Raw genomic sequence first — 27,854 nt, 5'->3', positions numbered from 1 at the left:
GAGTTGTTGACGCCGGGGTCTCTGGCTTCCTTTAATTTGGGCGGATAGAGCACCCGTTCAGGGCCTCTATCAAGGTTACCGAATTGTTGCGCCCCATTTGGCAGGTATATCTATGATGTCTCAGTTCAGCATGTATGTAGCCCCATGCTGTTGCCCTTAACGTTACTACTTCACGAGACGGCTTGTCGGTGTGCAGACAGGCCTTTGAGTAGGACGGCAGTTACCGACGAGAAGTTTGTTTGCCAGGAAACCCTGATTTTGACGATCGTATGAGAAAAGGCTACGTTAGCGAGCACACAACAATGAAGCCTGAAATATACATGCATAGCGGCTGAGGGTTGACGCAGAGAAGGTTCATACTTAGCTGAGCGGGATAGAGGGGTAGTTTTAATGGGCCAACACCACCTAGGGCGCTAGATAGCGCTAGGCTAGTACCGTCCTAAGTAGGCTGAGGGAAGCCGGCGAGCAAAGCGAGACCTCTTCATGACTTGTCAGTGACGAGATAGGATATCCTCACTGTACCGCTCGGTTCTGTTTTCCTATCCAGGCTGATATCGCTCGGCTGAGGTCTGGATATGAGACACCCGGACAAGCCTTCCTTGTCATCCATCATGACCCAAGAACCGGGGTTCGGGGTTCGTGAACACCATCCTAGCGGTGCCTTTGGATGCACACCGGGGGCATGGGGTGCGATCAAAAGGTGTGGACCGATGTGCCCCCAAAACTCTCCGACAGCACTTGGCGGGAGGTGATTGGGAGACAAGACGGTAAAGGAGGGGATGGTATTTCGACGTCTGCACTATCGATTTCCGTCGAGAAGCCGATGTGAATTGATGCCTGCTTATATTGTTAGCATCGTTACACAGTTTCTCAAAAGCTGGGCTATCACTTCTGTGGCACAGATACTACTGACAAGGCTCTTGTCCTGAAGCCAGACACCACGTTCATCACGTTGAGCCCGCTCCGCCCGATCTTGCTGAAGGTTTTTCTCTTACATATCAAACGTCCAAGTCACGCTCACCAAGACGAGACATAATCGCCTCCTGAGTGTGACGAGATATATCTGCTTTGTCGACTTTGGCACTTATCTTCCCAACGGCTCGTACACAGCAATTCGTGCCAACCGCCATCATGAGTTGGGCAACTGAGGACAACGCACAGCCTATTTCGTGCTTGGAGTGTCGTCGTCGGAAGCAGAAGGTAAGTTCTGAGGCGCTCGTGGTGTTTCAACACCTCCAGCCTCTGCCCGATCTTCAAGACTTCATGATCAAACCTGTCTAACGTTAAACGTAGTGTAATCGTCAGTTTCCATGCAACCATTGCTCGAAGAGAGGAGTCGCCCATCTTTGCCGATTCGTTCCGAAGAAAGCCAACAAAAGTGACTCAGCCTCTGACGGGGGCTCGTCGAGGTAAGCCATACCATAGACACCCAATTGTAGCGGCGATGGGAACTTCTTTCTGACAGTGGCGTACTCCGCAGCGTGTCAAAGAAGCGGGGTCTGGAGTCTCCTGAAGAAGAGTCCTATTTCGACGGGAACGGCTACCAAAATGGTGAGAACAACGAGGCCGACGAGATCGATGCTCTCAATGCCCTCGGCTATATGCCACACACCCACCACGTGTTGCTTGGTAAGGCAAGCAAGGGTACGGCTGATGCGGACGATGAGCCTGTTCAGTCGAAGGAACTTGTAACTGCCATCGCGTCAATGCCTGCCAAGCCCTATATAGGTATGCCACTCCTTTTGATGTTCCCGTTGCGTCGGAAACTGTTACTGACCATTAGCAGACTGCCTAGTGGACAACTGGCTCAACGGTGCAAACCATCACTATTACGCTTTGTATCGACCTCAGTTTAGGACTCAGTATGATGGATGGTGGGCGACACCGGTGAACAAGCGTACCCCAGAGTTGACCAGTCTGATCCTGCGCGTTTGTGCCTGCTCAGCCTTGTACATCCTGAACGCCGGCGTCAAGGACAGACTGGAGCGTGAGCTTGGGACTGATGCGTTGACACTTGCCACCACCTTGCACACAACAGCGGAGGGGCTCAGTAAAACGATACCTTCTGGAAAAGGGGGACTAGCCCATGTCCAGCAGCTCTTCCTGACCGCTTTCTGGTACAAGTCGGCCGAGAGATGGACCGAAGCGTGGCATGCCCTAGGAACTGCCATTCATGCCGCATACGAGATAGGCCTTCATCAAGATTCTTTATCTGATGACATGTCGGAGTTTGATCGCGAGATGAGAAGACGTCTTTGGGGCATCCTGTATATGTGGGACTTGTAAGTGGAATATCCTGCCCCCATCCAGACGATGAAAGTGCTGACAGACTGGCAGCGCCTTGGGTTCGATGCTTTCTCGGCCGTTACTGGTCAACCACGCTGACTGCACATTTGTGGAGCCGACGTTGGCTCTCGACAAAGACCCCGATAACCCAGATAAACCGTCTCCGTTCTTGCATATGAATCTCCACAGCTCCTTGTGTTTGAAGATGGCAGCAGAGTTCAAGCCCGTGCCGTCTGAAAACTCCATCCCGCCCGAAGTAAATAAGGCCTTGGTGAGCAAGACCTTGAGAGACGTTGTACAGAAGTGGCTGGACGAACTGCCTGCTGCATATGCTCTCAAAAACCCGGACACTCAATGGGACGTGGAGAATGACTGGATCGTGTTCCAACGTCGCTATCTTCACCTCATCGGCCACATGTGCTTGTTCGATCCTCTCAAGCAATTCGTGACGCGAAATTCCGCAGAGCCAATGTCTGATTTGGAGCTGGAACTTCGTGAGTCGGGCGTGGTAGCCGCACTAGGCCTCATGGAAGTGTCTCGGACGTTTTTCGATACTTTGGTGTCCAACGGCGCAAAATTCCACTATGCCGTCTTCTGCATCTTTGACACCACAACGGTCCTGTGTTCTGGGCTGGTTCACGACGAAGCTCGGAATTTGCCGCACAGAGAAACTGTCCTTGAATCCATCAGGCGCGGGTTGAATATGCTGCATGAGTGTATCGGCGAGTCAAAGACGGCATTGAGTTTGTGCCGAATTCTGGAGAAGATGGTTGTGAACTTGCCCCTTAGCTATCGAGAGAAGGGTCTGATGGGCACCACGAAGCGGATGAAGTCCAAGAACAGGTCTCCGAGTGGTTCTTTGGCTGCTGGTGGGCTCGAAGTCGCGGGCACTGCTCGGCAGGGCAGAAGCATCGATTCGGCCATCCACTTGGGTGAAGAAGCCCGCCAACTCCGTGACGCCGGCAGCACAGTTTCCGGCGAACCCTCACCCGTCGCCAACACAAATCCAGCGGCACCAGAGGCGGCAGTTGGAGGTAATGTTAGGCCCAATCATGCTGAGCTCCTCCAGGTGTGCGGCCCGCCGGCGCCGGCGCCAGTAGATGCAGCAACAGCGTCATGGCAGACCACCTTTGATCCTATCGGAAACTTCCAGCAACCTTTGTACGATATGGATCAAATCAACGATCCAGGTCAATACGGGCAGCTCGACTGGCAGATCCAAGAGGATCACTTGAACAATCTGGACCTGTTCAACGGCGTGCAACTACTTCCGCTCGACGGAGGGGTTCCGTCTGTGCTGGAGCACTGGGACTGGGAGGGTCTTCAACTTGGAAACCCTAGGCTGTGGGACAGTCCTTCTCCGTTGGCTTCGCTTTGAGCTCCGGGGGCAGATATGTATGGCGATACATAAACGCTGGTCCTCCTGTGCCTGGGATGTTAGGTCTTAGTCCATCCAACGGATATGAAGAGAAAGAGAATGGGTTGTTTTTTATACAAAATAAGTGCGAGGTTCTGTTCTGTCTCAGAAGAGGAGGAACCTTGTTGCACTGAAGAGCCGTTGAAGAGGCACCGATCGGGGTTTTGCTTTGGGTAGAGACTGCATTAGTACAAGCAAGGAGGGTAAATGGTTAGATCAGATCCGTAGTCGGTGATTTGTGTCTGTTGATAGGCAGGACATCAACGACGAACGTGGGTTGCAAATAATACAAAGAGTTTGGCAAAGGATGGCTCCGACAGTTGTTGAAGAGGTGAAATGAGGCCGGGTGTCTGAGATCAAGCGGAGGGCAACGCCAGAATTGCTCTGGGTTCCAGTCGGTTTCTGCAGTCAGACCGGAAAAGCCTTGGAGCTTGCATTGTTCTTGCCTCTGTTTCATGGTAAAGGTCTTGAAGAAACCAATATGTATTTATTTTCCTCTGGAAGGACCAAAGATGTTCAAATTTCGCAACTGCAACCCGTAAACTCACCATTCGGGGCAGGTGCATGTGGGCTGATGGGGTCCGAACTCGCTCGGGTCCGAAGACTTTCGGACAACGTCCCATTCGTTTCCGAGTGAAGCCTATGTGGGCCGATAGCATAGAATGAAACACCGGCTTTTGGTACGACGATGAGCGGCCGCCCATGAAACGTCGGAAGATCGAAAATTTTGTCCTCGTTGAACTGACTAAACCCATAGCTGTTCATTCGAATTTGCGCATGATTCACTTTGGCGTTGAGTGAAATCATTCGTGGCGGTGTCCTATGGGTTGCGGTTGTAGGTATGCTTAGGGCATGTCAAGGTCCTTGTTGACATTTTAGTGGTGTTTTGTCGGTAGTGAGGGTTGCGCCATTCTGCAAGGGCCTCGCAGGCCTAGTGCATGTCAGGGCGATGGAACTCTTTTGAAATCAGAAGCGAAGTATCTTGAAGAAAGCAGGCGTTGTAGAGGATATTAGGTATGTCCAACCAGATGAGTTCTCCGAATAGCCTCAAAAGATTTTGTCAAAAAGGAAGTTGCCCCAAAGGCCCAGTTGATTCAAGCAGTCGTAGCAAAATGCCTGCCCGGTGGAATGTTCCTGCCCGGAAAGATGGAGGGCTGTGCCCACAGCAGGGGCAGCTTCCGTCTGCCGTGGAAATCCATTGCGGCCCCCTGAATGCCGAGGTGGAGCACCGTTACAGTGGAAAACATTTGCCCTTCAGGGCTCCGATAATGCCGGAGACGGCGACGTATGCCCGCAGAGTCACACCGGAAGAGGCCTGTGGTCAGCCCGGCGAGCTCTAGACCTCTTCCGGTGTTTAACGGCGAATCTGACAGGAATTCCTCGCCACTTCAATCGACCATGCCGGCCCAGTCCTTAAGAGCAGTTGCCCGTCATCTAAACATCGCCGGCCGACACACTTTACGCTCACCTTCCAGAACCCCGGTGGTTCTTTCGTCTGTTCAGCATTCCTGCAGTTTCTCGTCAACAACGCCCTTCAAGATGAGCGTACCAAATGTGCCCAATGCCTGGGTTGGCAGCGCTGGCCCGGGTGGCTTCGATCTCAGAAGTAAGGAATCTGAAAGGATTTCGAGAGTCCAAAGGTCATCGGCTAACATCATTTCAGGTGACACCATGACCACTCCCACGGCGTCCATGCTTGCCGCTATCCAGTCCTGCTCTCTGCTCGACGATGTCACGCAAGAAGATCCCACCACCTCCGACCTTGAGGCCCACTGCGCTGCTTTGTGTGGCAAGGAGGCTGGCCTCCTCGTTTTGTCAGGGACCATGGGCAACCAGCTGGCTATGAGATCCTTGCTCACTCAACCGCCTCACGGTGTGCTCTGTGATGCCCGCTGCCACATTGTGAAATATGAGGCTGGAGGGTGAGGCCCTGTCTCTCTTTCCCTCTTCGTGCTTATTGCTTACCGGGACGGGCCCTAATCCATATCATAGTGTCTCATCCCTAACGGGGGCTTCGCTCAAGCCCGTTATGCCCAGCAACGGCGTCTATCTTACTCTTGAAGACGTCAAGGCTAACGTCTACCTCGACGACGACGTTCACACCTGCCCCACCCGTGTCATCGAGCTCGAAAACACGCTCAACGGCATGATCATGCCGCTCTCCGAAGTGCGCCGCATCTCTGCCTTTGCCCGAGAGAATGGGATCAAGATGCACTGCGACGGCGCGCGCCTATGGGAGACGGTGGCCGCTGGCGCCGGAAGCCTCACCGAGTTTGCTGAGTGCTTTGACACCATCAGCCTATGCTTCTCCAAGGGCCTGGGTGCGCCCATCGGTAGCGTGCTGGTAGGCCCCAAGGACGTGATCAAGCATGCCCGGTGGGTGAGGAAGTCGATTGGTGGTGGGCTAAGGCAGTCGGGCGTAGTGGCCGCTGCGGCGAGGGTTGCCGTTGACGAAACGTTCGGCAAGGGGCCCAACGGCGAAGGCGGCAAGCTGAAGGGGGCGCATATTCTGGCTAAGGAGATCGAGAGGATATGGACGGGCTTGGGCGGCAAGTGCCTTCATCCTGTCGACACCAACATGGTATGGCTCGATCTGAACGACGCCAAGTGCTCGCCGGAGAGGATGAATGAGCTTGGTAAGGAGGCCGGATTGAAGCTAGGGGCACCTCGGTTGGTTATCAGCTACCAGGCCTATGAGAACCGTGAGTTTGTTCTTCCCAGGCTGGAGAGCATCTTCAAGACAATCATGGAGGAGAAGGCGACAAAGGCCGGGGAAGAATTCCAGAAGGCTGAGGGAGAGACGTCGCAATATCGGAGCAAATAGAGTAAGCAGGTATAATGATACCTTCTGCAATTTACCTAATTCAAGCCCAGAGTCTAAGCCTCAACATGAACGGTCGGCCGGTCTTTACATGCATAAAAGGGCCGAGAGAAGTGCATCTTTGAGGTTGGGTTGAGCAGAACCGCCGATGAGCGAATGAAGACAAGACTCGAGCGCAAGGCACCTTCCAAGATGGTGATCCACACGTGTTGTTGATGAATTGGTTTCTTGGCGCATCATCGCCAGCAAGAACTTGTTGATGCCAAGCACAATGTCGTGAAGGTTGCTTCTTGGTGCTGGAATTTCTTGTTTTCCCTTTTCAGCTTTCCAATTGTCTCTGTTGTTGCGACTTGAAAGTGTCGATGTCTTTCGAACAAATAGCCCGTGGGCATTTTACATCCTCCGAGGAGATGTAAATACTAAATGGGCTCACTGAGATAACTCAAAGTTCGGGAAGGTGAGTACACCGATTGGCTACTGTTGAATCTGATGTTGATCGAAGAGGGGCGGGTGTTCCTGTCCTGGTGTGATGTTGCTACTGGCGAACTTCAGAGTCAACACCGAAGGAACGCTGTTCTCTTTCTCCGCACTGGGACTTTCCCGCTCTGCCGCTGTCCACAGGCCCCCGCATTTGCTTCCCGCGATGGAGGCAACCCCACTTTTACCCTCCAAGATCCACTTAATGTGCCTGACGTCACCGAGAAGGCCCGGAGGCCGGGTCAACCACAAGTGTTGGAGTCTCCCGCACGCCCCGGATGCGGGGAAGAATGTCTCTTCCAACTTCATTTTTTCTACATTCCAATTGCCAGTGGCTCTGGCGCCGTGACAATTGGTGAGTGGTTAATGTATTGCTCTTTGCATTTTCTCTTATTGAATGTATGCGCCGAGCCAATGCTAAAGACGTGACAAGAGCTTGACCGAGTTACCCATCACCTTCTCCGCGTATTCGGGCGGATGACACCAACGTACATACACTCAGGTCCAGTTCGATTCTAAGCTTTGTCTGCGGGTGTGACAGGCTCTTCAAGGCAAGACGAAATGGAAATATTGTTTACTTAACCTAATGCTGACCCAACATGATGATTGGCTCTGTTTCCACAGCGGAAAGCTTTCCATGTTGCATGACATAGGATGCTTAAAGTGCTTGCAGTTGCTTGCTTCCACAACCGCATGCAAGTAATTGGGGAAACACGAGAACAATACTCTGTCCTGCACATTATTGTTCACTCGGATTGCTGGATTCAGAAAATGAGATACAAAGTTCACATTCCTCACATTCTCCAGAAATGCCTCGTGCTGGGACGTCCCACTCGGGATTGACCTGGACACAAAGAAAACAATGGAACGTGGAGAAATGCGGAGAGGATCAGCGTCACAATCTTCTCTTCGACGAGCTGGGGTGCAGGGAAGCAGGGGAGCAAGCATGACCTCGCCAGGTTGCCATGCTCGCCTACCTCACCTTCGACGCACGTCGATGCTGTTTCCTGGAAGCAGGGCGCTGCATGCAGGTTTCCGTTGCATTGATACAAGTTGGGCAGATTTCCGCAAAGGGAACATTGAATGGTAGGAATGCTTGCCGCTGACGACGAGCTGTTCTGAAGCGAGCCTTCTCAAAGTCGAGTGAGGTCTTGTCACCGGGTGAAAATACTAGACCTAACGGATTTGAAGGTTACATGTATAAAAAGTACTGGGGCCAAGTGGAAAGTTTGCCGAGTTGGCAAGCGCTCCCCACATCATCACCACGCTTGTCATCGGCACCTCCTTCCCGTCCTGATTTTCGCACTGAACTTGTGGAGTTGCAGAAATTGGTAGCATCATCTTCTTCTGGTCTTGCCGTGTGCTGATATAATAAACCTGCTATTCCCCTCTCTTTTCCCCATAAACACTTTTCCAAATTCTTACCGCCACCTTTTGGAATATGAGGTAGTGAAGACATCGACATCTTCCTGACTTCACAACTACCACAAACATGGTATCACGACTCCTTGGGGCAGCCGTGCCTCTGGCTGCTGCCATTCTGCCTGGAGCCCGCGCGTTGTATGCCAATGGCTCTGTAACGGCTCCATGTGACTCGCCAATCTATTGCTATGGCGAGCTTCTTCACCAAGTCGAGCTTGCTCGTCCATTCTCGGACTCGAAGACCTTTGTCGACATGTAAGTGATTGGCCGACATCTGCGAATGATATGAGCACGACATTGACCAGCTTCCCTGTAGGCCCACCATCAAACCCGTCGACGAGGTTCTCGAAGCTTTCAGCAAGCTTACCCTCCCATTGACCAACAACTCGGAACTTCACGAATTCCTCAACACCTACTTTGGACCCGCTGGAGGCGAGCTTGAGGCGGTACCAACCGACCAGCTCCACGTATCCCCAGCGTTTCTCGACAATGTCAATGATGATGTGATCAAACAATTCGTCGACTCGGTCATCAACATCTGGCCAGACCTCACCAGGAAATACGTTGGCGCGGGCGACACATGCACGGGATGCGCTAACAGCTTCATCCCTGTCAACCGTACCTTCGTCGTAGCTGGTGGCCGTTTCCGTGAGCCCTACTACTGGGACTCGTTCTGGATCCTTGAAGGTCTTCTCCGCACGGGAGGCGCTTTCACTGAGATCTCAAAGAACACCATTGAGAACTTCCTTGACTTGGTCGAGGAACTCGGATTTGTTCCCAACGGTGCAAGGCTTTACTACCTCAACCGCTCCCAACCTCCACTTTTGACCCAGATGGTCAGGATCTATGTTGAACACACCAATGACACAAGCATTCTTGAAAGGGCGGTGCCGATCCTGAAGAAGGAGTGGGACTGGTGGGTTACTAACCGCACAGTTGAAGTGACTGTGGATGGAAAGACATATTCTCTCCAGAGGTGAGTTAGAGAGGTAGAAGAATAATCCGGATGGCCCCGAGAATGTTTGGCTAACACCCTTCTCCGCAGATACCACGTCGACAACAACCAGCCCCGTCCCGAGTCCTACCGCGAAGACTACATTACCGCCAACAACAACTCTTACTACGCTACCTCCGGTATCATTTACCCAGAGAAGAATCCTCTGAATGGTACCCAGAAGGCTCAACTCTATGCAAACCTCGCCAGTGGCGCCGAGTCAGGATGGGACTACAGTACTAGATGGCTGAAGAACCCTAATGACGCAGCCCGGGACGTGTACTTCCCTCTCCGCTCGCTCAACGTCCTCGAGACCGTTCCTATCGACCTCAACTCCATCCTTTACCAGAATGAGGTCACCATCGGCAAGTTCCTTGCTCAGCAGGGCAACAAGGACGAGGCCGATGAGTGGGCCAAGAAGGCCGCACAGCGCAGCGAAGCCATGTACAAGCTCATGTGGAACTCGACCCTGTGGAGTTACTTTGATTATAACTTAACATCGTCCTCCCAAAACATTTATGTGCCTGCTGACCCCAAGGTCTTCTCCTTCGAGCAGCCCAGCGGCACCCCTGAAGGCTACCAGGTTCTCTTTTCTATCAACCAGATGTTCCCTTTCTGGACTGGTGCTGCCCCAGACCAGCTCAAGGCCAACCCATTGGCTGTCAAGCTTGCTTTTGACCGGGTCAAGAACTTCCTCGACAACAAGGCAGGCGGAATTCCTGCTACCAACTTCATCACCGGTCAACAGTGGGACGAGCCCAATGTCTGGCCACCCCTCATGCACGTCCTCATGGACGGTCTTCTCAACACTCCAGCCACCTTCGGTGAGGATGACCCGGCCTACCAGGAGACACAGAACCTGGCTCTTCGCCTTGCTCAGCGCTACGTCGACTCAACCTTCTGCACCTGGTACGCCACCGGTGGATCCACGTCGGAGACGCCCAAGCTGCAGGGACTGGGGTCCGAGGCCAAGGGCATCATGTTCGAGAAGTACTCTGACAACTCGACCAACGTTGCTGGTGGCGGAGGCGAGTACGAGGTTGTAGAAGGCTTTGGCTGGACCAACGGCGTACTGATCTGGGCGGCGGACAAGTTTGGTGATAAGCTCAAGAGGCCCGACTGCGGTGATATTACTCCTGCTCATGTGGGCAAGGAGAAGAGGGCGGTTGAGTTGGATGCGTTTGATGCGAAGTTCACGAAGAAGTTCGCTAGAAGGGGGAAGCTTGAGAAGCTGAAGGCCAAGTTCAAGAGGCGCGCGGCTATTTAAGTCCTGTGTTTTGTTGTCGTTGAGGAGGTACATGATTGTTATGATTTGAGTTAATTGACTGCTGTTCTTTGTTCTTTCACCTTAATGAGGGATTCAATTGAGGATCCATGATTTGTGCTTGGCGCTTGTAGCACGAGATACCATGTATTGATAACAACGTTTGAGTCAATATGATTCCATACATGTTCTGGTGAAAGAGTTTCTTACCAGTCTTAAAAATCCGTTGCCATGTGAGATGACTTGCCAGAATGGCGTACTTGCTTGCCATTACACGGTAGATCGAACCACAGGCAGAACACCTCGTGGCCAAACATCACATATGTCGAACATATGGATGATGGGCTGAATAATAAGGTATTTGGAGATAGTGCTGATCTCACGCTACTTCTCTCTAGACGATCGCCACCTCAACCACCGACAAACAATGGGTATAATAAAAATGAAAGAATAAAAGACCTCCGCACTGCATGTCTACGCTATATCCGCACCAAACTGTCCCACCCTCTTCCACTCAACCCACATCATATGTGAAACATGTATGGGATCGACGATCTCATCTTCGAGAGCCCCCCTCTTCCGCTGCGTGTGTACATATGCCCTCCTGTTGTTTCTAACGCTTCCCAGCAAGGCTGTTCTTCCCCACAGTCTGTACTTTTGCAATTGATTCCCTCTGCATCCTAAAAGAGAATTTCTTGGTTGGGCTCTCCCCCGATTCCAGCTCGTTAGCCATCCGCGAAACGTCCGTAGCAGAATAGTTCCCATTTGGCTCCCTGATCACCCGCCATGCGGAACCCTTGCCCGGTCCAAGATTTCCAGTGCTGGGACTGGGATTGGGACTGTAAGGATTGGCAGAGACAGGAGGAGATTCAGGCTGAGGCGATGCCCTTGGATCTGCAAAGATTGGTGTATAATCCTGCTCTTCTGGTTCAGCTTCTTCTTGTTGCCGTTTCCCTGGCTGCTCTGGTTGAGGCGATGCGGTTAGCTTGCGTCGTTTCGCATACTGCACCACTGGCGACTCCTGCTTCTCTTGTGATTCCTCCTCGTCATATTGTCGTTTCCTTGGCTGCTTGTGCTGCTGCTTTTCTCGCTGCTGGTTTGCAGGCTGTCCGGAGGAATTTCGTTTAGGTATTCCCTGTTCCATCTTGCGTTTACACTGGTCAATATAATCACGGTACCGTCCTGACAGTGACGCACGGAATCGAGTAGCCAAATCGGGATCCAACAGCGACTTCCAAACATCCACAGACCTCCTCTGGTTCTGGGTATTGGTGAGTTTGAGTACTTCTCGCCATTTTACCCGAAACTCAGAGACAATATCATCTCCATACCGGCCTAGCGCAGTTTGCTGTTCCGATTTCGAAAACCCGTCTGGGTAGATCAGAGCCTCTGATGCCCGTATGAACCCCTGAGCATGGTCTCGGCTCCCGTTCAAGATATCACTCTTGGTGTCATTTCCCCTTGTCTTCTTCCCGCCAGCCATTTCTTGATGTGGTAGTTTCCTTGTAGTTTCCACATCATGTAACGGTTTTACTGCATAATCGGGAGATGACTCATCAGGACTAGCCTTCGAAGCACGCGCATCAAAGCCAGTTTTCATGTTCACCGTGTCTTGGTCGGCACCAGCGGACAATGCCCGGCTGCCATGGCGGCTGTCAGGTTCAGCACTTGTCCTGATGGTCTCTTGCAAGACCAAATCCTCCTTCTTAGCGGTAAGTCGGGTTTTCCTAGGTTCAAAAAATAGAGTGACAGTCTTGGTTTGTCCAAATGGTTGATTATGTGCTCTTGGCTCTTCCTGAGCTTGGAGTTGAGCTTGGGGCTGCGTCCGTGTGGTGCGGCCCCGGTTGGCGTTTCCCCCTCTCTGGTGGATCCTTGGCCTACCACGGCCACGTTTAGGGGGTCGACCGACGGGCTTAGCGCTGGTAGATGGACCATTTGCGCTCCAATCCGGATCAATATCGACGTTATCATTGTCGACATGGGCGACAACGTTTTCGTAAATGCCATGTGTGACGGTATTGTCAGTGCTATTCTGCGCAACATCTTGCTCCTCCATCTGACGGTCCTCACGACTTCCACCCTTCTAAGGCTCGAGGTGTGACCACTCGGGAATCGCCTTGATTTGCTGCCACATGTACTTCTCAAGCTTGTTTGCGCATTTTGCGTACGGGGTGTTCTCGTTGTTGTACTTTCGGCAGTTGTCGAATATGAGCTTGGCATCCTTGATGAAATCCTCGGGTGTGTTGTATTGATCTTTCTCAAGTTTGTCCTCCATGGTACTCAGGTCCATAGGCTCTTTGATGACATCGTAGTAGTCGTGTACCTCATCTTTGTTAACGGGTACCAGGAAGGGCCAGCTACTGGCATGGTTCTGCAAATCATTGAGAAGGTGCAGCAGCTGGTTGTAGTTGGGCCCGTGGCGTGGCTGACGGGCGAGCTCGTCCATATCCGGACTCCATCCTGAAGCGCGGATGGCTTCAACTGAGAGAGGATCGATAGGCGTTACGCCGTTTTTCCACTGCTTGGGGGGTTGGTGAACAATGTGGGATTTGCTGTAGGCACGAATCTTGGCCTGCACGCACTCCTTCTGCTTAAGTAGCATGCGGCCCATCTCGAGGTAGCGTACTCGCGGAAGCATGCTGCACTGCATTATAGTGCCGCCTTCATAGTCCTTGATGTAGCCCATCCATACTGATTTGTCGAGAGTGATCTCCTTTGTGAATCCTTGTTTCTTGAAATAGCCAATAGCATAGTTGTCGGCGTATGTGAGGAAGTGCATGACGTCTGAAGTGGCCTTGACATAGTCCTTCAAATGGGACATTAGATGCGCACCATAACCCTTGACCTGTTGGTCGGAGGAAATGGCGCAGAAGACGATCTCGGCGAATTGGCGGCCCTTGAATGGTCGGTATGTGATGCCACCAACTACCTCGAGTGGCTTCTTGACAATGGCAATCGACAGATGGGTCCGGTCGTAGACAAGGCGCGCGATGTAGTCCTTTGGCATCTTGGGTAGCTGTTTCTGGAAGATGCACTTGAGGCCGGTAAGAATGATTAGGCTTTCGCGTTCGCCATCGTTGTTGACCACTCGGAACTCGATTTCGCCGTTGCGTTCCTCGATAACGGCGGCCTTCTCGGGGAAGGGAATGGCGGGGATTTTTGGCTTCTTCGTATCCTCCGTCTCCTCAGTCGAGTCACTATGCTTAATTCGCTTCGCCGCCGAGGGAGAGGTAGGCTCCTCGGTAGCCTTTCGCTTGGTGTCTGTAGTCATTCCACACCATGTCAGTGGTGGGCGTGGCAGGGGATATTGACCGAGGGGTTGAGGGGCATTGTGGCGTGGAGGGATGAGGGGCGATAAGGAGACTGACTTTCTTCCTTCATTTTGATGTTGTACGGCAGGGCCGCGACGGAATTAGCGGGCATATCCGCCTCGGCTGAGAACCGATCGATGCTGGAATGTGTTCGCGATTGATGAATCGATGATTGACGATGGTTGATTGATGGAACTGACGTTCGTTGTCGTAGTGTGACCGCGTCGGGGAGACGTGTGGTGGAGCGGTGGTTGCGGAGCGGGAAGCAGGAGGAAGTGGACCATTCCGTCAAGGCGGAAACAGCAGGGCTGACCAACAGGGGTCGAGATTCGCGGGCGGGACCCAAGCTCGGTCCACGCTAAACCCTTTCAGGCTTCGAACACGTTCACCTCACTGCAGCGTCCGGTGTCGCCTCTCTGCTGTCCACTGTCAGGTCCCGATCTGTGCTGGAGCTTCAGTTGATCTGGGGAAGCTCTCTCAATCTAAACTTTCGTCTCAATCTTGATCCATTGCACCAACAACACTTTCCTGTCTTCTTGATTCTCGTGTTTATTGGATGTCGAGATCTTGAGCTTCAACTTGAACCGTACAATCTTCTTCTATTCACAACCAATCGCCCCCCAGGCTAAATGGATTCACCACTGCTCGAGGTCTGGCACGGCGCGTCTGCCAGCCCATTTCTCCCCACTATTGGCAAAGGCACCCAGTTCCCCGTTGCTTTCCTCCTCCTCCTTATCGGTTTCACCTTGACCGGCGCTTTTACTCTTAGTATGTGATTTCATTTCAAGCTTATCTTCTGTCTAATAAAGCGTGTACTGACCAGAAACCACTTTCTAGACCGGTCCATCATCAATCTGCCTCTCCTGGGCATCCCGGCTTCTTTGGCCTTTGCGTACGTCCCCGTTGTGCCTCGACTGTTTCCACTCAACATCCATTTTCCAACCCGACCACTCTTTCATCCTCACCTTCAACGCTGACAACTACTTGACGCAGATTCGGCGTTGTTTACATGTTCTGTGCGGTAGGAGTTTACGTTTAATACTGAGATACCCTGGAGAATCAAACAAGAAAGGAAGAGAAGAGCAGTCTCCTCGCAACTACGGACGCCCCGCGAGATTCTGTACAATACATAGAGTCCTATTCCAAAAAAAAAAAGCAAGCCGATTTCTGAACATCACACGCCATCTTCCCTTTTACACCTTGTTAATCTTCCAGCAACATGTCACAACCAACTCAAGACGCAAGCGGGCCTCCCTTGTTCAGGGCAGTCACCAGCTCCACGCGCCCGCTCTACCAGCTCCTCAAAGCGATCGGCTTCACCAACAAGATCCACGTCGAAATCACCCCGGAGGGCCTCAGATTCGGCGCCGACCACGCTCGCGTCATGCAAGGCGCCGCCCATTGGAACAAGAACCTCTTCGCCAGCTACATCACCAACCTCCCACCCGCCCCTGCCAACAACGATGATGACGACGCCGCCACGGACGATCCCGAGCCCGTCTCCTTCCAGATCTCCCTCCCCGCCTTCCTCGAAACCCTCCAAATCTTCGGCGTCGCCGACGTCGCCGCCCGTCAATCCCGGCTCGACATCGACCCCCTCGCGCGCGGCAACCCGCGCCTAAATAACCAGCACCGGACCGGCGGCGGCGGCGGTCATGGTTCCGACGCCTTCAGCCTCCAAACCCTCCACGGCTCATCCACCACGTCCTCCAACGGCACCTGCATCCTCAGCTACCCGTCGGACGGCGGGCCGTTCAGCATCATCCTCGACGAAGCGGGCGTCAAGACGACGTGCAACCTGACGACCTACCTGCCCGAGACGCCCGAGGACATACCCTTTGACGTCGAGGACCTGTCCTTCAAGGTGATCATGCAGGCGCGCTACCTGCTGGATGCGCTGGCGGAGGTGGGCAGCATCAGTCCGGAAAGGCTGACGATCGCGGTCTCGCGCAAGGAGCCCTACTTGAGGTTCAGGACGTCCGGGAGCCACAGCGGTACGGGAGCGCCCGGGGTGGAGAGCACGGTGGATTTCAAGCGCGGAAGGGATCTGTTGGAGACGTTCTCGGTTAGAGCGGTGGACAGGGCCAAAGGCGAGAGGAGATGGAGCCAAACGTTCAAGTTTGATACGATCAAGGCGGCGACCGAGGCCATGAAGATTGCGAGCAAGGTCAGCTTGAGGGGCGATGGGCAGGGTGTGTTGAGCATGCAGTTTATGGTGGAGGTGGAAGGGGCTGGAGGTGGTGGTGGTGGTGCGGGAGGGGGTGTTCCAGGAGGAGGAGTCGGGTTGAGTTTCTTGGACTTTCGGTTTGTGCCTTATGCGACGGATGGGGATGAGGAGAGCGATACTGAAGGGGAGGGTGATGATGTTGATATGGGTGATGTATGAGGTTCGCAGATAACAAATGTTGATGATGCGTGGCGATAGGAACTCATTTTTTACACTTGCTGCTCCTTCTCCCATATCGCGACATCTGGTTGATAACATTAGTCTCTGAACGTACATCACAAGCAAAGTTTTATGGTTTCATTGCTAGGCGAACGTACACCTCTGACTAACATATCAATCCGTGCTATCACCCTTCCTCATAAACCAACCACCACACCGCATCACGACATCAAGCGTTAACATCTCTGGTAGTAGTTAGTATATATAGTAAGGGCCTATAAACGCGGGTTCAAATCCTTAACTTCAAATGCAGAGGAAAAAACGAGAAGTTCAAAAAACTAAAAATTAAAGACAATCTAGAACACCCGCCTAGACACGATCTTGATTCTTCCCCCTAATTCGGTTACTGTTCCTATTCCCCGGATGCATCACGCAGTACGCTCAATTCTCCAGAGTCGAGGAACACCGTGCCCTCTAAGTACGATTGACAAGGACGCTTAGATAGACTGCAAATCACCCAAATCACCCAAATGGACTTGACATGTTGGGACTGGGGACAGACTCTCATCCCCCAAGTCCATTACACCCCAAGTAGCGGACAAGGACAGCAACAACAATCGCAATCGCTGGTTGACCCTGGAATGACACTGCGTCCTCGCTTCTGGGTGGTGTGGAACATTGGGTGTGCCTCTCTCACTTACAGATCGCAGACAATCTTTTTGCCAAGTGCTTTGTTCGAGATTCGAACGCGGCACGCCTCGAGCGGAGCGGCGGTCGTGGTGTGGTCGCCCACTAGACTGCTCGGCCAGCGGGTGACTGATTGTCTGGTTGGTGGTGGAAGGAAGGCGCGGTGGTGGGGGTTAAATACCGGATGGCAAAGGAGGGAGGGAGCGACCGAGGGTTGAGATGGGATGGAAGGTGCGGGAGGGTGCAGGTGTGAGACGAGTGGTGGAGAGTTTTCATTCACTCGAATGCTTGGAATAGGAGAAGAGAAGGGATGTTTGAAAAAAAAAAAAAAAAACACCATGGGATCCTTTCTTTCCATCCGCAGCTGATGGATGGATATGAATTGATTGTGATGAAGAGAGAACTGAGCCAATTTTTTCCTCATGGAAGGTGCAAGATACCTAGGTACGTGAAACAAAGGGTCAGGGAGGCCAAAGATGTCATGATGCGCGATCACGTTGAGGAAGAGAAGTGGAGGCCAGCCAGAAAGCTGGGAGCTCGGGAGGCTTATGTACACGATTCTTCGTCACCTACCGGACTTCCAATTAGCTATCTGGCTTATTTTAGGAATCGCTTCGTTCCTTCCTTGCCAGTCTTGGTCTGTCTCCCTCCTGCTCGCGAGCTGAGCAAGATGGGTTCCTTCCTTGCCCGCGACAGCCTGCTCCTCATAGCAACCTAGGAGTCCATTCCGTGATTGAACTGTTACCTTCCCGCATAATGGAGAGAGTAAGTAGGTACGGCCGACCGTATACGCAGGCACGAGGCAGGCTTACATTGCTTGCTCCTGATAATATGAAGATACGTAATCTTCTCGAAGTGGTGCAGATACTACCGGTCGTTCTTTCCCTCATCTAACGCTTTGCGGCAAAGATGATGAAGGGTGCGGAACGACTTGTGTGTGCCTTGTGGGATTGTCTCATGGTATGATGGAATTCGTGGCTCAGGTTGAACCTTGATATCGGTATACGTTGGAGGCTTGTAACCACCTGCCAATATTGAATAAAGGTAGCATAGAATGAGGTGGATGAAGGTTCGGTACATCGGTGTGCGAATGTTCCGTCTTCGAGCCAATGATGCCGAGCTTCAATGTGCCTTGACTGACATGTAAGCGACGCAGGCCATTTAATATGGACACTCAACAAGAAATCCTTTCAGTGGTTGATGTTGAAGAGGGAAATTATTTTCGCTATGATGAAGATCAACTATAAAGTGGTATCATAAAAGAGAGGAAATAACAGAAAGATCCCATGATGTCAAACCCAACCCAGAAACGCCAGCGCCATTAGTTCAGTTTGCCCTTCCTCCTTTCCCCCTCTCGTGTTTCCTTTTTTATCCTTTGCGCTAAACATTCCAACCACCCACAACCATGCCATAAGACAAACAATCATGCAACTAACTCAATCAATCCCAAACGCGACATGCTCCGCCTCCCACTTGAGGAAATCTCCCAAGTCATGATCTAAATTGAACCCCATCGGAATCACATACTCCTGGCCATTCACATCCCGTGACACCACCATGTTGAGCGCCGGGCTCTGCGGTAGACTCTTTATACTTTCTTGCGACTCGTTGCGGCGGTGGCGCGGTCCCTGTTGCTCTCCCTGCCGCCAAGTGCGGGCGCGGGCCGCGTCGATTGCTTGCGGAATTTTCTTGGCTGTTTGCTTTGTCGGTTGTGCTTTTTGTTGTTGTTGGGTTTGGGTCGGGACTATTGACGACGAAAGGTCCGTTTGTTCCTCGTATTGGAAAGCAAAACCGGGAAGAAAGGGAGACTCGGATCGTTGGATGGTTGGTGATGAACCAAAAAGTGAAGATGATGTTAGCCCAAGGGAGGATTGTTGTTGTGGCGTCCCGGGTCTTCGAGTGTCTTGTTGTTGGAACCGGGATGTGGGAGTCTTTGTTGGCGTAGACGTTCGCAGTATTGGTGATTGATTGCGGTTGATTGATGTTGGAACAGGGGTGTTGTCGTTGTTGGTGTTGGCGGTATCGCTTGAACTGCGACCACGGCTATGGTCCCGGCGAGCGGTGGGATGCGATGTTGGCGCTGGAAAAGGTGACGGCGAGTAACTCCAGCTCTGGCTGTGGGCGTGACCATAAGGGGTGTTGGTGGTAGGTTTGTCCGAATGGTCCCTAGATTGACGTTCGATAGGCCAGGCTGATGAAGGTGCCTCTCGTGATATCCAGGGCAGATAGTGTTGTTGCTGCGTCTGGTGAGCAGCAATGTGAGTCGTAGGGGCTTGGGAAGGAAGATACTCGTTGACGCTTGCCGAGCGCTCATGGGATTGTTTTCGGTCCCAGTCGTATGCTTGCAGATGCTGAATCCGGCGAAGTTCGTTCCAGGTTGGTCCTCTGCCGCTGCTGTTGCTGTCTGCAATCCCTAGTCGACCCATGTTCAAGGAGCCACCAACACTCGTGGAATGCGTATGTAGGCGGGCATGTTCTTGTCTGAGATATTCTTGTCTGACCAGCCTGCGCTCAATCTGCTCTTCGACGGTCGGAATGGTCCTCAACGTACCATACCCATCGAACCCGAAATCGGAAAACCAGGCGATAATGTCGTCGCGCTCATTAAGTTCAGCATCCGAAGGCCGTGAGTAGTCAAGGGGGTCGCTGTCAAAGTCGCCGATACCGCTCCCTATCGAAATTTGGAACGCTACCCAGTCAAGACCATCTTCGGCATTCGCGGCGAGCTGGTTGATGGGAGGCTCGGGCTTGGGTATTCGGATGGGTCCGTGACGGAAGGATGGTATCGTCAGAGTGTATTGTGTGCCTTTGAGAAGAATAAAATCGTCATTGCTGGCATCGGAGCCAAATCCAGGTGACGGGGCTGATGTAGGTGTCAACATCGAACTGGTGATACCCTCAGGAATAGTCGGAAGGGGAGGTAGTTGCCTGGATGGAGTGCGCCGCGGTACTGGCCTGATGGGACCGGTGGTGGAAAGTGTAAGATGTGCGATACTCGGGGGCTTAAGAGGTTGTTGGGCTTCTGCTTCTTCAAGGCGAAACATAATGGGTAGACTGTGTTCCTTCCCATCCTCTGCTAAGACGACGGGAGGGCCTCTCGGCCGGGTCTCTTTCTGCCCATCTTCTTGCAACTGCTGCTTTGGTGTTGCGCAGTCATCTCTGGTGATCTCGGCCTGACCAAATAAAGACGGTCGTGCCGTCCCAAGTGGAGGAGTTGCCAAAGTGACAGTCAAGCTCACGCCGGCATTGTCGATCCGTGTCGGCAAGTCGGCGAGGTGAAACGGTTCGACAGGCGTAACGGGCTGCTGAGATGGTTGATCATCCTCTTGACCAGTTGTCTTCATTTCATCATTCATCGCTGAATGGGCTAGACAAGCTCTGTCCATTATTTCCTGCAGGATGCTTTCCGGCAGCACCTCGTCCGCTTCGATAGGGTTGAAGCGCTCGATTAAATTCCGGGCAGTGTCTGGTAGTTCCCATTTTGACCCGTGTGTGCTGGCTATGCGCGGCCGCCTTTGGGATTTCTTTGACTTCTTTCTCTTTGTCCGGCTGGCCGAGGCAAACCTTGCCGGGCTTGTGAGCAAGAAAGACCTTTTGGAGGGCTGTATGAAGGATTGCAATGATGCCTGACTTCTTCTTCGCGCTTTGTTCCACTGGGAGGGAGTATGTACAGGCGTCAAAGGCTTTGTGTGATTTGCCGAGTAATATGTTGTCGGCGGGATTACAAGCGCCGGTAACGGCAGCTTTATTTCGATCGGGGACCGTTGTGGCTGAAATTCCCTATCCATCTCCGGAATGAGCTGCTGAATGTCGTTTGAATATCCATTGCTTGGTAGACGTTGTTGCTCTCGAGAGCCGGCATAGCCTTCGGCAATCTCCTCTGTGGATATAGATTGATGGTTGATCCCCAGACCAGTCAAGGTAATACTTGGTCGACGAATCGAATAATCCTGCTTCGGCTCGTCTTGTTGCAGGGGAGGTGAGGGCGGTAGAAGGATGATTTGGTGTACCTCTTGTGTGATTGGTGTTCTGGGAGGCGTCCTCGGCGACGTGCTGGAGTGCTTGCTTCTCCCTCGGGTTTGCTGTGGCTGGTGCTCCAGGTGTTCAGGACAAAGAAGTGGACTCCTCTGAGGACTTTGGCTTCCGACACGCTGGGAAGAACATTGAGGGCTGGTGTGGTCTGTGCTATAGCCGCAGCTGGACAAAGAAGACCTTGATGAGAGCGGAGTGTCGGGAAGGGGTGGGATAAAAGTGAGTATCTTATGAAGGTCTTCTTTCTTCGGAACATCCAGATCAGGCTTTGAACTCCTTCGGAGACCCCATGACCGCATTTTAAGCTCTCTGTAGACCGACCTGTAGCCTTCATCGTCGTGATGAAAGTAAGAGCCCTCGTATTTCTCGACAAACAGAGTCTTCTTCGGGGAGACAAGCTTTCGGATTGTGGATCCCGGCTTTGACAACATCTTGGCCGGAACCCCCCGGGCATAAATGGAAGGTGAAAGGACTAGGGTAGAGGTGTGAATCTGGCTTTGCACATGGCGCGTACAGGACGAAGCGAAATGATAGAAGTTGTGGGTGCCGAAAGGTGTAATTTTTGCTTTGCAGTTATGGAACTCTCAACCAACTGTGATGATACCAACGAGATGGCGAAGGAACGTGGGCCAAAAGACAAAACGGAAAGCAAGGCATGGGGAGGTGAGTGATAATATTCGCAAGTGGCCGCCCTGACGGTAGTGTCGGAATGCTGGGGCCTGGGACCTTTGTCGATGTGTGTTGTACGACCCGTATAAATTACGGCTGACCCGCATCGTTGGGTTGGTCTTCGCACTTGCAAAGGGGGGCAACTAGAAATAATGGACGCCTGAGAGACGGGTAGAGTAGCATGGAGGAGTTTCTGTACCGAGAGTGGCGTGGTGACGCACGTCATACTCCATCATCGTTCCCTCGTTCTCATCGTGGGTGTGCAGTAGGTTTTCTTAGAGTGCCGAGTTCGGCGAGGAATGGTGTTGTTGGTGTCTGTATCCGTTCAGGAAGCCATCCGCGGGCAAGGGATGAGAATGTGATATCCGCGGGTCAACATCCATGTTGGCCGCAGATAGTGCCTCGACTGGCGCCCCAGGTGGTTGCTGTCCAGACTCAGCATCATCTCTGAGACTAGTTGGATGTTGTTTGGGGATCATTCCAAAGCATCCCCGGTCAATTCAACCCTAGCTGCAGGCTCTACTACCCTGGTTCTCTCCATCCACCTCAGGATCGGCCCTGGGGTCGAGATTGGTGATGCCATTGGCCAGCAGGGCTGCAAGCTTCTATTTCGGCCCCCTTTCAGTAGCTCAAACAGACCTACGGTAGCGTTGCAGCCCGCTTCGTACATACCCGCCCACAGGTCGAGGACGACATAGTCCTTTGCAGCATTCCCGACCCCCAAATGGTAACCTGTGACACAGCCAGATCACGCATACCACTTTTGGTATGAGTGGAAGATGCACGGAATGGTTCGAGAGAGCAAAATGGAAGGGTGGCAAAACACACACTGCTTAGAGCCAGCCATCCAACCAGCTGAGACTCAGGTCAGTGTTTGGGGCAGCACTCACCCATATACATATAGCGACCAGTGCATAGGGCTATTCCTTTAACTTGATGGGTAGCAGTGGACGACTTGGTGGGTTTACACAACAGCGGCGACCGGCGTTAGAATAGCGAGTTTATCGATTGACCGGGTCTCCGTAGATTGCTGTGTTCCCAGAATTTCCGCGCGAACAGATGACAGGACTCCGGCCGCATTTCTTTACTCGATGCCGACTGGACTTGCCCGTATGCCTCACTGGCGAATTAAAGACCTCGGCCGTGGATGTCAGTGCCAACCACAAGCGTGTTCCGTAGCACAAATCCAAGCTGCTTATCTGGATACCTTCCTCTGGCCTCATGCGCGGGTCTCGAGAACCGAACGGAAGACCACTTGTTCGCCTTGTAAGGTGGCGTTCGTGACCGTTTAACACGTTTTCCAGGAAGGCTCGTAGGGTATGGCGAGAGCGCAGTATGGCCAAGTCTCTCACACGCCGGTCATAAGTGGCTGAATTTGGAGGTATGTGGTTTGTTCTCGGAAGGTCTGGATACACCTCGGCAACCCCTGTCGGAGGAGAGAGAATCAAAGTCAGTATTGAGACGACGGACTATTAAGGCAAGGCATTTCCACGCTCAGACTTGGGTCCTGGACAAGGCACAGGTAATTGTTCGTGACGCCGTAAGATGTTGAGGTTGAGAATCTCGTCTCTCGATGATGGATTGCTGCTGCCTCCACGCCTCCTCTAGACTGAACTGACTGAAGCATGGAGCATCTTGTGTTGCTTTACCGACACTCAGTCACTCATCGTGTTTGCCAAAACTCGCGAATAATCTCTTTCATCAATCAGGCAGCTGCTGTCAAGGCCGGATACGCCGTCAAGTCGTCTACCCCCAACCTCCATTGGCGCAAAGAGCTGAGTCTGCGGCGTCTCAGCAATGATTGGGGGTTGGCTCCATTAGTCAGGTCCTTTCCTGAAGGTGTTGTCCTGTCGGTAGCAGACCGAGGGAAGTGTGTGTGGACCGGCGTGTGGCGGAGGCTGAAAGGTTCTTGACCACGCGGAGATGAGATGCGGGAGATGAAGATGACGGTGAGATGGCTGTCGACCGGACGAGTCCGAACTGCCCCTGGGTGGGAAAGCACCAACAGCGCTGCAAGAACCAAAAACCCCACTGAAATGGAGAGGAGTCTCCACTAAAACGTCAGGTACACATGCAAGCTGTAGGTACCTGCCCACTGAGCCGCTACATGTTGCCGGATGCCGTGCGCTAAGGAGCGGGAAGGTGCGAACATCTGGGGCTCCTGGGGTTGGGACCAAACAGTGAGGAGTGAGTGGAGGAGGCCCAGGTGATCCTTCCCTTCCTTCCATCCATCCTTTCCTTCCACTTGTCACTTTTTCTCTTCAACATCACATCATCACCTACATCTCTTTCCCACTTTACAACATCCCTCGCAGAAAACCAACACCATCACAAGTCACATTGGACAACATCTATGGGATACCAGAAACGAATCGATTGGCTTCCTGGTATTGCAGCAACAAGCATCGGCACATCGAACCCGTCGATTTTGTACCACGTCGATACCGCACACATGCGAGATTCGCTCCTGTCACCAACGCCGTCACCAACGTGATTCTTCCCCTGCCGAGACCATTAAATTTGATCCAAGCACCATGATCCTCGAATTCTGCTCCTGAATTGCCGCGCTTGTACAGCCGCGCCGCTTCTTCAGTACTAATCTCTGCGGCTATCACCACCAACCACAAGCCATTATTGGTGCTGCGCCACGCCCATTATCACCATCACTGCCCCTCCCAACTCGGATACGATTCAAAGCTTACACAGAGCCTCTCGAGCGCGTCTCAGAGTCACATAGCTGATGTGCAGATGCGGGAACGGCTATGTTGATGTGCAGTTCCTGGTGTTGCGCTAATGCCAGGGGTATCCCCATTACTCCTGGGTGCTGGTCCTGGCTACTACTCACTGCTCAGCTAGGTATACGACTGACCAGCTTCGGACTATCTACACCTTGACCTGTTCGCCGGTCTCCATCGAGATGAACCCTTCGAGAGCCCTTGGGGACCCCATGGCCCCCATACGTCTGTTCTCCACGGCGTACTCGTCATCTGATCAGCTTGGCCTCCGCCTATCTGGCCGTTCAGTTGCTGTGGACTCTCCATATCTCGATGCAAGACAAAGACGGCGTAGCTCATCTCTTAATTCGAGAATACCGGTCTCTTTGGCCATCTTCGAGGGCTTCGGGCAGCCACGGCTTCGACTTACCGTTCACAAGTGCCCCTTCTCAACAATGGTCAGCCTAGGAATGCTTAGGAACTTCCTACAACGGTTCAATATTTCGACAACAATATCCCAGGTGTGTTGGGGGCAAAGCTGTTTCACGCAAACCCAGGAGAAATTGACTTGAAATCCATCCTCTCCACTCAATATTGGAGTCGTCTCGACGGTCACAAGTCTCGCCCTTTAACCAGAGCAACTGCGCCTCGAGTATTGTGTTGCCTAGGAGTCCAAAGAGTTGGGGTACCATCGCCACCATTGCCTGCTTCAACCGTATTTCTGCTGCTCCTATCGGACTACGTTTCCCCTGCGGCGAGCCCTTTATTGCTTGGTCACAGCGGACCACCCATCACGGATCTAAAGATCCTTGCCAACCATCTGTCCTCAAATGTTGGACCAGGTCGCTTGAAGTCTCTCGCCTCCTGTAACGCGGCCCGTGTTGAGGGCTTCATGATGTGTGGACTGATTGGATGTTCGCTGGGATTGTCGAGGCAGCATAGCATGCTGGACTAGGCTCGTCCCGTGGAACCAAACTTGAGGCGGTGTCTCGTGCTTGAGGGCGTAGTCTGCCTCATCAACATCGTGCTCCACAAAGACGCCTAAGGCTTGCCGCCAGTCAGCCCGTTGTACTTTCAAAAGAACATCCTTGTTTATTACTCACTAACAAGTTGTGCCTCAGGTGGAATATCTCTTCACGGCTTGCCCATCGATTTGGTCAAAGGACATCATTTGCTCGGTCCATGTTTCTCGACCTGGTTGTCTTGAGGTGGGAAGTCGCTGCGTGAGTCGGCGTATGGACATATTTCTTGCCTGATGCCTCCGACGCGGGTTTAGATTCCTTTGATGATCGGCTCAAACAGCGCGTCAATGATTCGACCGAGCCCTTGAACAAGCCAAGTGGCGAGCGTGCTGGTTTGGTGTCCATCTGTGCCTCCCTTCCATTTCTTTCCAAGTCGCTGTTGTTGTCGCCCAGCATTTCGTCGAATATTCTTGAGCAATTGGCGTCAAGGACAAAATAAGGAAGTGTGAAGAGGCGAGCGAGGTCTTGATATATCACTTCTCTCCCTTGCAAGCTTACGGGCCGGAAGGGCTTATGTGTGAAGCAGGTAAGACCATTGACGAGAAGATCACTCCCGTCGGCAAATTTCAGCCACAAGCGTGGAGGTCTTTTTCTTGCTTTTATACCTCCTGAACGCGCGGACACTTTTGCATTTCCTTCCAAGGCCTCCCGCGGTTCACACCAAGATGGTGTCTTGGCGGTGCAGCCCTATCCCAATGAGACCAGTCACGATATCACCACTATGACCTGAATCATCGAGCTAATGTACGTCTCACGGACTGTCAGAACTAGAGCTGCAGCATATCGATGATCGCTCGGAACCAGTGAGATTCATCCGGAATAGTCTATTGTCATTGCATGACAAACGACGCCTCGAATAAGGTTATTTCTCCAAGACGTAGTTCAAAAATCCCTACGGAATAATGGGCAATTGTTTTCCTTACCCTCAATGCTGTGTTGACCATCCCGAATATCCGGCATTACCGCTTCAGATTCCAAGCTCGCCGGTCGTGTGGTTGACACCCTCTGACGGTTTTTGATGGGCTACCAGTTTCAGTTTGGTGGTGTGACACGCCGCTTTATAAGCCCACAAAAACCTCCAACCTATCGCGAATGACTTCGGTTGCTGACGTTCGCTGACACTGCCGCCCGTGGTGAGTTTGTGCCTTTGGTGGCGTCCTGGGGAACCGGTTCGAAGGTCATTCCGCGGGCCAAGAGGAGGGTACAACAGGTAGCCACTGGGTGGCTTGAGGGAAGGCCTAGAGCCTCACATACAATCTTGATTGGAATATCTGTCAACACCTTGTGCCCTCCTTCATCTATCCTTTCATAATTGAGGGTGTCCTCATGGCGATGTGCGGCATCCATGAGCGAGATTGGAGCGGCAGCTGGATTATTCATGACCTGTTGTGTGGAGCTGCAGCGTACAACCTTGTTCGCTGTGCAAAAGTCCCAGATGCTGATGAACGAGACGATGCCGGGCAGTTTAACTGGACTCTGCGATACTGACTGGGCTGGCTGATACTGAACTGGAATCTCGGTTTTCCAGTCTTTTGGATCACTCGAGGGAAACACAAGGCAAGTCAGTAGTGAAAAGGGACAGGAACGACAAGATTTCGCGAGGACGGACCCAGAAGGTTAGTCTCCGTGTCCTTGCGGCAATGATTTGGACCCAGTCAGTGTTAGTTCCAAACATCAGCATCGATTTCGTAAGATCTACTTATATATCAATACAGGAGGACATTACTTGCATGCTCAAATGTTTTCCTCGCCATTCCTATTGACGGTCTAGACCTCACGGCTATATCTCAGAGCCTTGGGCTTATTTGAACAATCGTAAGATCTTTTAGGGTGAGATGAGACCAGAGCTTGCCTCTGCACAGTTACCTCGGACTATTTGCCACTCATTCGTCACTCGGCCATAAAACATCAAACTATCATCGTCACGACTACTTCGCCTTGTCAATCTAGTTCTGATGTTAAGCCACTCTTGATTGTGATCAATTTCGCTGGCGAGGAGGAGCTATCGAAGAGTGACATGAGGAAGAAAAAATACCCAGGAGAGCCAAGCCAAGAACGGGCTGGCTTGCCTCCATACATCTAACTTTCGCCCAAGCCAACCACCTCAGCCAGCCTCACCAACGGTTTGTGTGACGACTTGGGCCAAGCGAAAAGCCACTCTCTTCTCTCAGTTGTGCTGATATGTTTATAAGTCAAACCCACCAGTGACTAGTGACTCCAGTGCGCCTGCTGGACTTATGTACATTAAGATTGCATTTGTTTTCGTACGAAGTTGTCATAGAGTTGGCCGCCGTATAATTTTATACGCATCGTACAGTTTTTTTTCTGTACGATGCGTACAACCTTCTACAC

General features: G+C 52.3%; 8 protein-coding genes across 8 annotated transcripts; 5 read left to right on the top strand and 3 right to left on the bottom strand.

Annotated features, from left to right (window-relative positions):
• Positions 1–376: 376 nt before the first annotated feature.
• Positions 377–4,417, top strand: SMAC4_00222 (uncharacterized protein). The gene is made up of 5 exons (XM_024655246.2): positions 377–1,200; positions 1,294–1,409; positions 1,481–1,728; positions 1,787–2,282; positions 2,338–4,417. Exons 1-5 carry the CDS (start codon positions 1,132–1,134, stop codon positions 3,662–3,664), a joined length of 2,256 nt encoding a protein of 751 aa, XP_024510993.2. The 5' UTR covers positions 377–1,131; the 3' UTR covers positions 3,665–4,417.
• A 573-nt stretch (positions 4,418–4,990) lies between these two features.
• On the top strand, positions 4,991–6,535 carry SMAC4_00221 (uncharacterized protein; the record flags this gene model as incomplete). The annotated part of the gene is made up of 3 exons (XM_003351631.2): positions 4,991–5,309; positions 5,367–5,625; positions 5,696–6,535. 3 exons carry the CDS (start codon positions 4,991–4,993, stop codon positions 6,525–6,527), a joined length of 1,410 nt encoding a protein of 469 aa, XP_003351679.2. The 3' UTR covers positions 6,528–6,535.
• Positions 6,536–8,211: 1,676 nt separating this feature from the next.
• On the top strand, positions 8,212–10,956 carry SMAC4_00220 (uncharacterized protein). Its single transcript, XM_003351630.2, has 3 exons — positions 8,212–8,678; positions 8,740–9,399; positions 9,469–10,956. Exons 1-3 carry the CDS (start codon positions 8,494–8,496, stop codon positions 10,682–10,684), a joined length of 2,061 nt encoding a protein of 686 aa, XP_003351678.1. The 5' UTR covers positions 8,212–8,493; the 3' UTR covers positions 10,685–10,956.
• Positions 10,957–11,294: 338 nt separating this feature from the next.
• SMAC4_00219 (uncharacterized protein) lies at positions 11,295–12,737 on the bottom strand (the record flags this gene model as incomplete). The annotated part of the gene is made up of 1 exon (XM_003351629.1): positions 11,295–12,737. The coding sequence occupies one exon, from the start codon at positions 12,735–12,737 to the stop codon at positions 11,295–11,297; it is 1,443 nt and encodes a 480-aa protein (XP_003351677.1).
• Positions 12,738–12,764: 27 nt separating this feature from the next.
• SMAC4_00218 (uncharacterized protein) lies at positions 12,765–14,225 on the bottom strand (the record flags this gene model as incomplete). Its single annotated transcript, XM_003351628.3, has 2 exons — positions 14,050–14,225; positions 12,765–13,942 (listed from the first exon to the last, which is right to left on the bottom strand). The coding sequence occupies exons 1-2, from the start codon at positions 14,102–14,104 to the stop codon at positions 12,765–12,767; spliced, it is 1,233 nt and encodes a 410-aa protein (XP_003351676.2). The 5' UTR covers positions 14,105–14,225.
• A 184-nt stretch (positions 14,226–14,409) lies between these two features.
• On the top strand, positions 14,410–15,164 carry SMAC4_13120 (uncharacterized protein). The gene is made up of 3 exons (XM_066091270.1): positions 14,410–14,760; positions 14,830–14,908; positions 14,986–15,164. The coding sequence occupies exons 1-3, from the start codon at positions 14,622–14,624 to the stop codon at positions 15,029–15,031; spliced, it is 264 nt and encodes an 87-aa protein (XP_065945834.1). The 5' UTR covers positions 14,410–14,621; the 3' UTR covers positions 15,032–15,164.
• Positions 15,165–15,211: 47 nt separating this feature from the next.
• SMAC4_00217 (uncharacterized protein) lies at positions 15,212–16,378 on the top strand (the record flags this gene model as incomplete). Its single annotated transcript, XM_066089400.1, has 1 exon — positions 15,212–16,378. The coding sequence occupies one exon, from the start codon at positions 15,212–15,214 to the stop codon at positions 16,376–16,378; it is 1,167 nt and encodes a 388-aa protein (XP_065945833.1).
• Positions 16,379–18,270: 1,892 nt separating this feature from the next.
• SMAC4_00216 (uncharacterized protein) lies at positions 18,271–21,528 on the bottom strand (the record flags this gene model as incomplete). Its single annotated transcript, XM_024655244.2, has 1 exon — positions 18,271–21,528. One exon carries the CDS (start codon positions 21,526–21,528, stop codon positions 18,502–18,504), a length of 3,027 nt encoding a protein of 1,008 aa, XP_024510992.1. The 3' UTR covers positions 18,271–18,501.
• Between the last annotated feature and the right edge of the window lie 6,326 nt (positions 21,529–27,854).

The sequence above is a fragment of the Sordaria macrospora genome, chromosome 1, assembly GCF_033870435.1.
Source record: "Sordaria macrospora chromosome 1, complete sequence".
NCBI lineage: Eukaryota > Fungi > Ascomycota > Sordariomycetes > Sordariales > Sordariaceae > Sordaria > Sordaria macrospora.
The sequence above is the reverse complement of the archived record's forward strand: the minus strand, read 5'-3'. Positions and strand labels throughout refer to the sequence as shown.

Coding starts and splice junctions, on each gene's coding strand:
- SMAC4_00222 (XM_024655246.2), top strand. CDS start 1,132: ATGAGTTGGGCAACTGAGGACAACGCACAGCCTATTTCGTGCTTGGAG. Junction 1,410..1,480: donor TCTGACGGGGGCTCGTCGAG/GTAAGCCATACC, acceptor CGTACTCCGCAG/CGTGTCAAAGAAGCGGGGTC. Junction 1,729..1,786: donor GCCTGCCAAGCCCTATATAG/GTATGCCACTCC, acceptor GACCATTAGCAG/ACTGCCTAGTGGACAACTGG.
- SMAC4_00220 (XM_003351630.2), top strand. CDS start 8,494: ATGGTATCACGACTCCTTGGGGCAGCCGTGCCTCTGGCTGCTGCCATT. Junction 8,679..8,739: donor TCGAAGACCTTTGTCGACAT/GTAAGTGATTGG, acceptor GCTTCCCTGTAG/GCCCACCATCAAACCCGTCG. Junction 9,400..9,468: donor AAGACATATTCTCTCCAGAG/GTGAGTTAGAGA, acceptor CCTTCTCCGCAG/ATACCACGTCGACAACAACC.
- SMAC4_13120 (XM_066091270.1), top strand. CDS start 14,622: ATGGATTCACCACTGCTCGAGGTCTGGCACGGCGCGTCTGCCAGCCCA. Junction 14,761..14,829: donor GACCGGCGCTTTTACTCTTA/GTATGTGATTTC, acceptor ACCACTTTCTAG/ACCGGTCCATCATCAATCTG. Junction 14,909..14,985: donor GTCCCCGTTGTGCCTCGACT/GTTTCCACTCAA, acceptor TACTTGACGCAG/ATTCGGCGTTGTTTACATGT.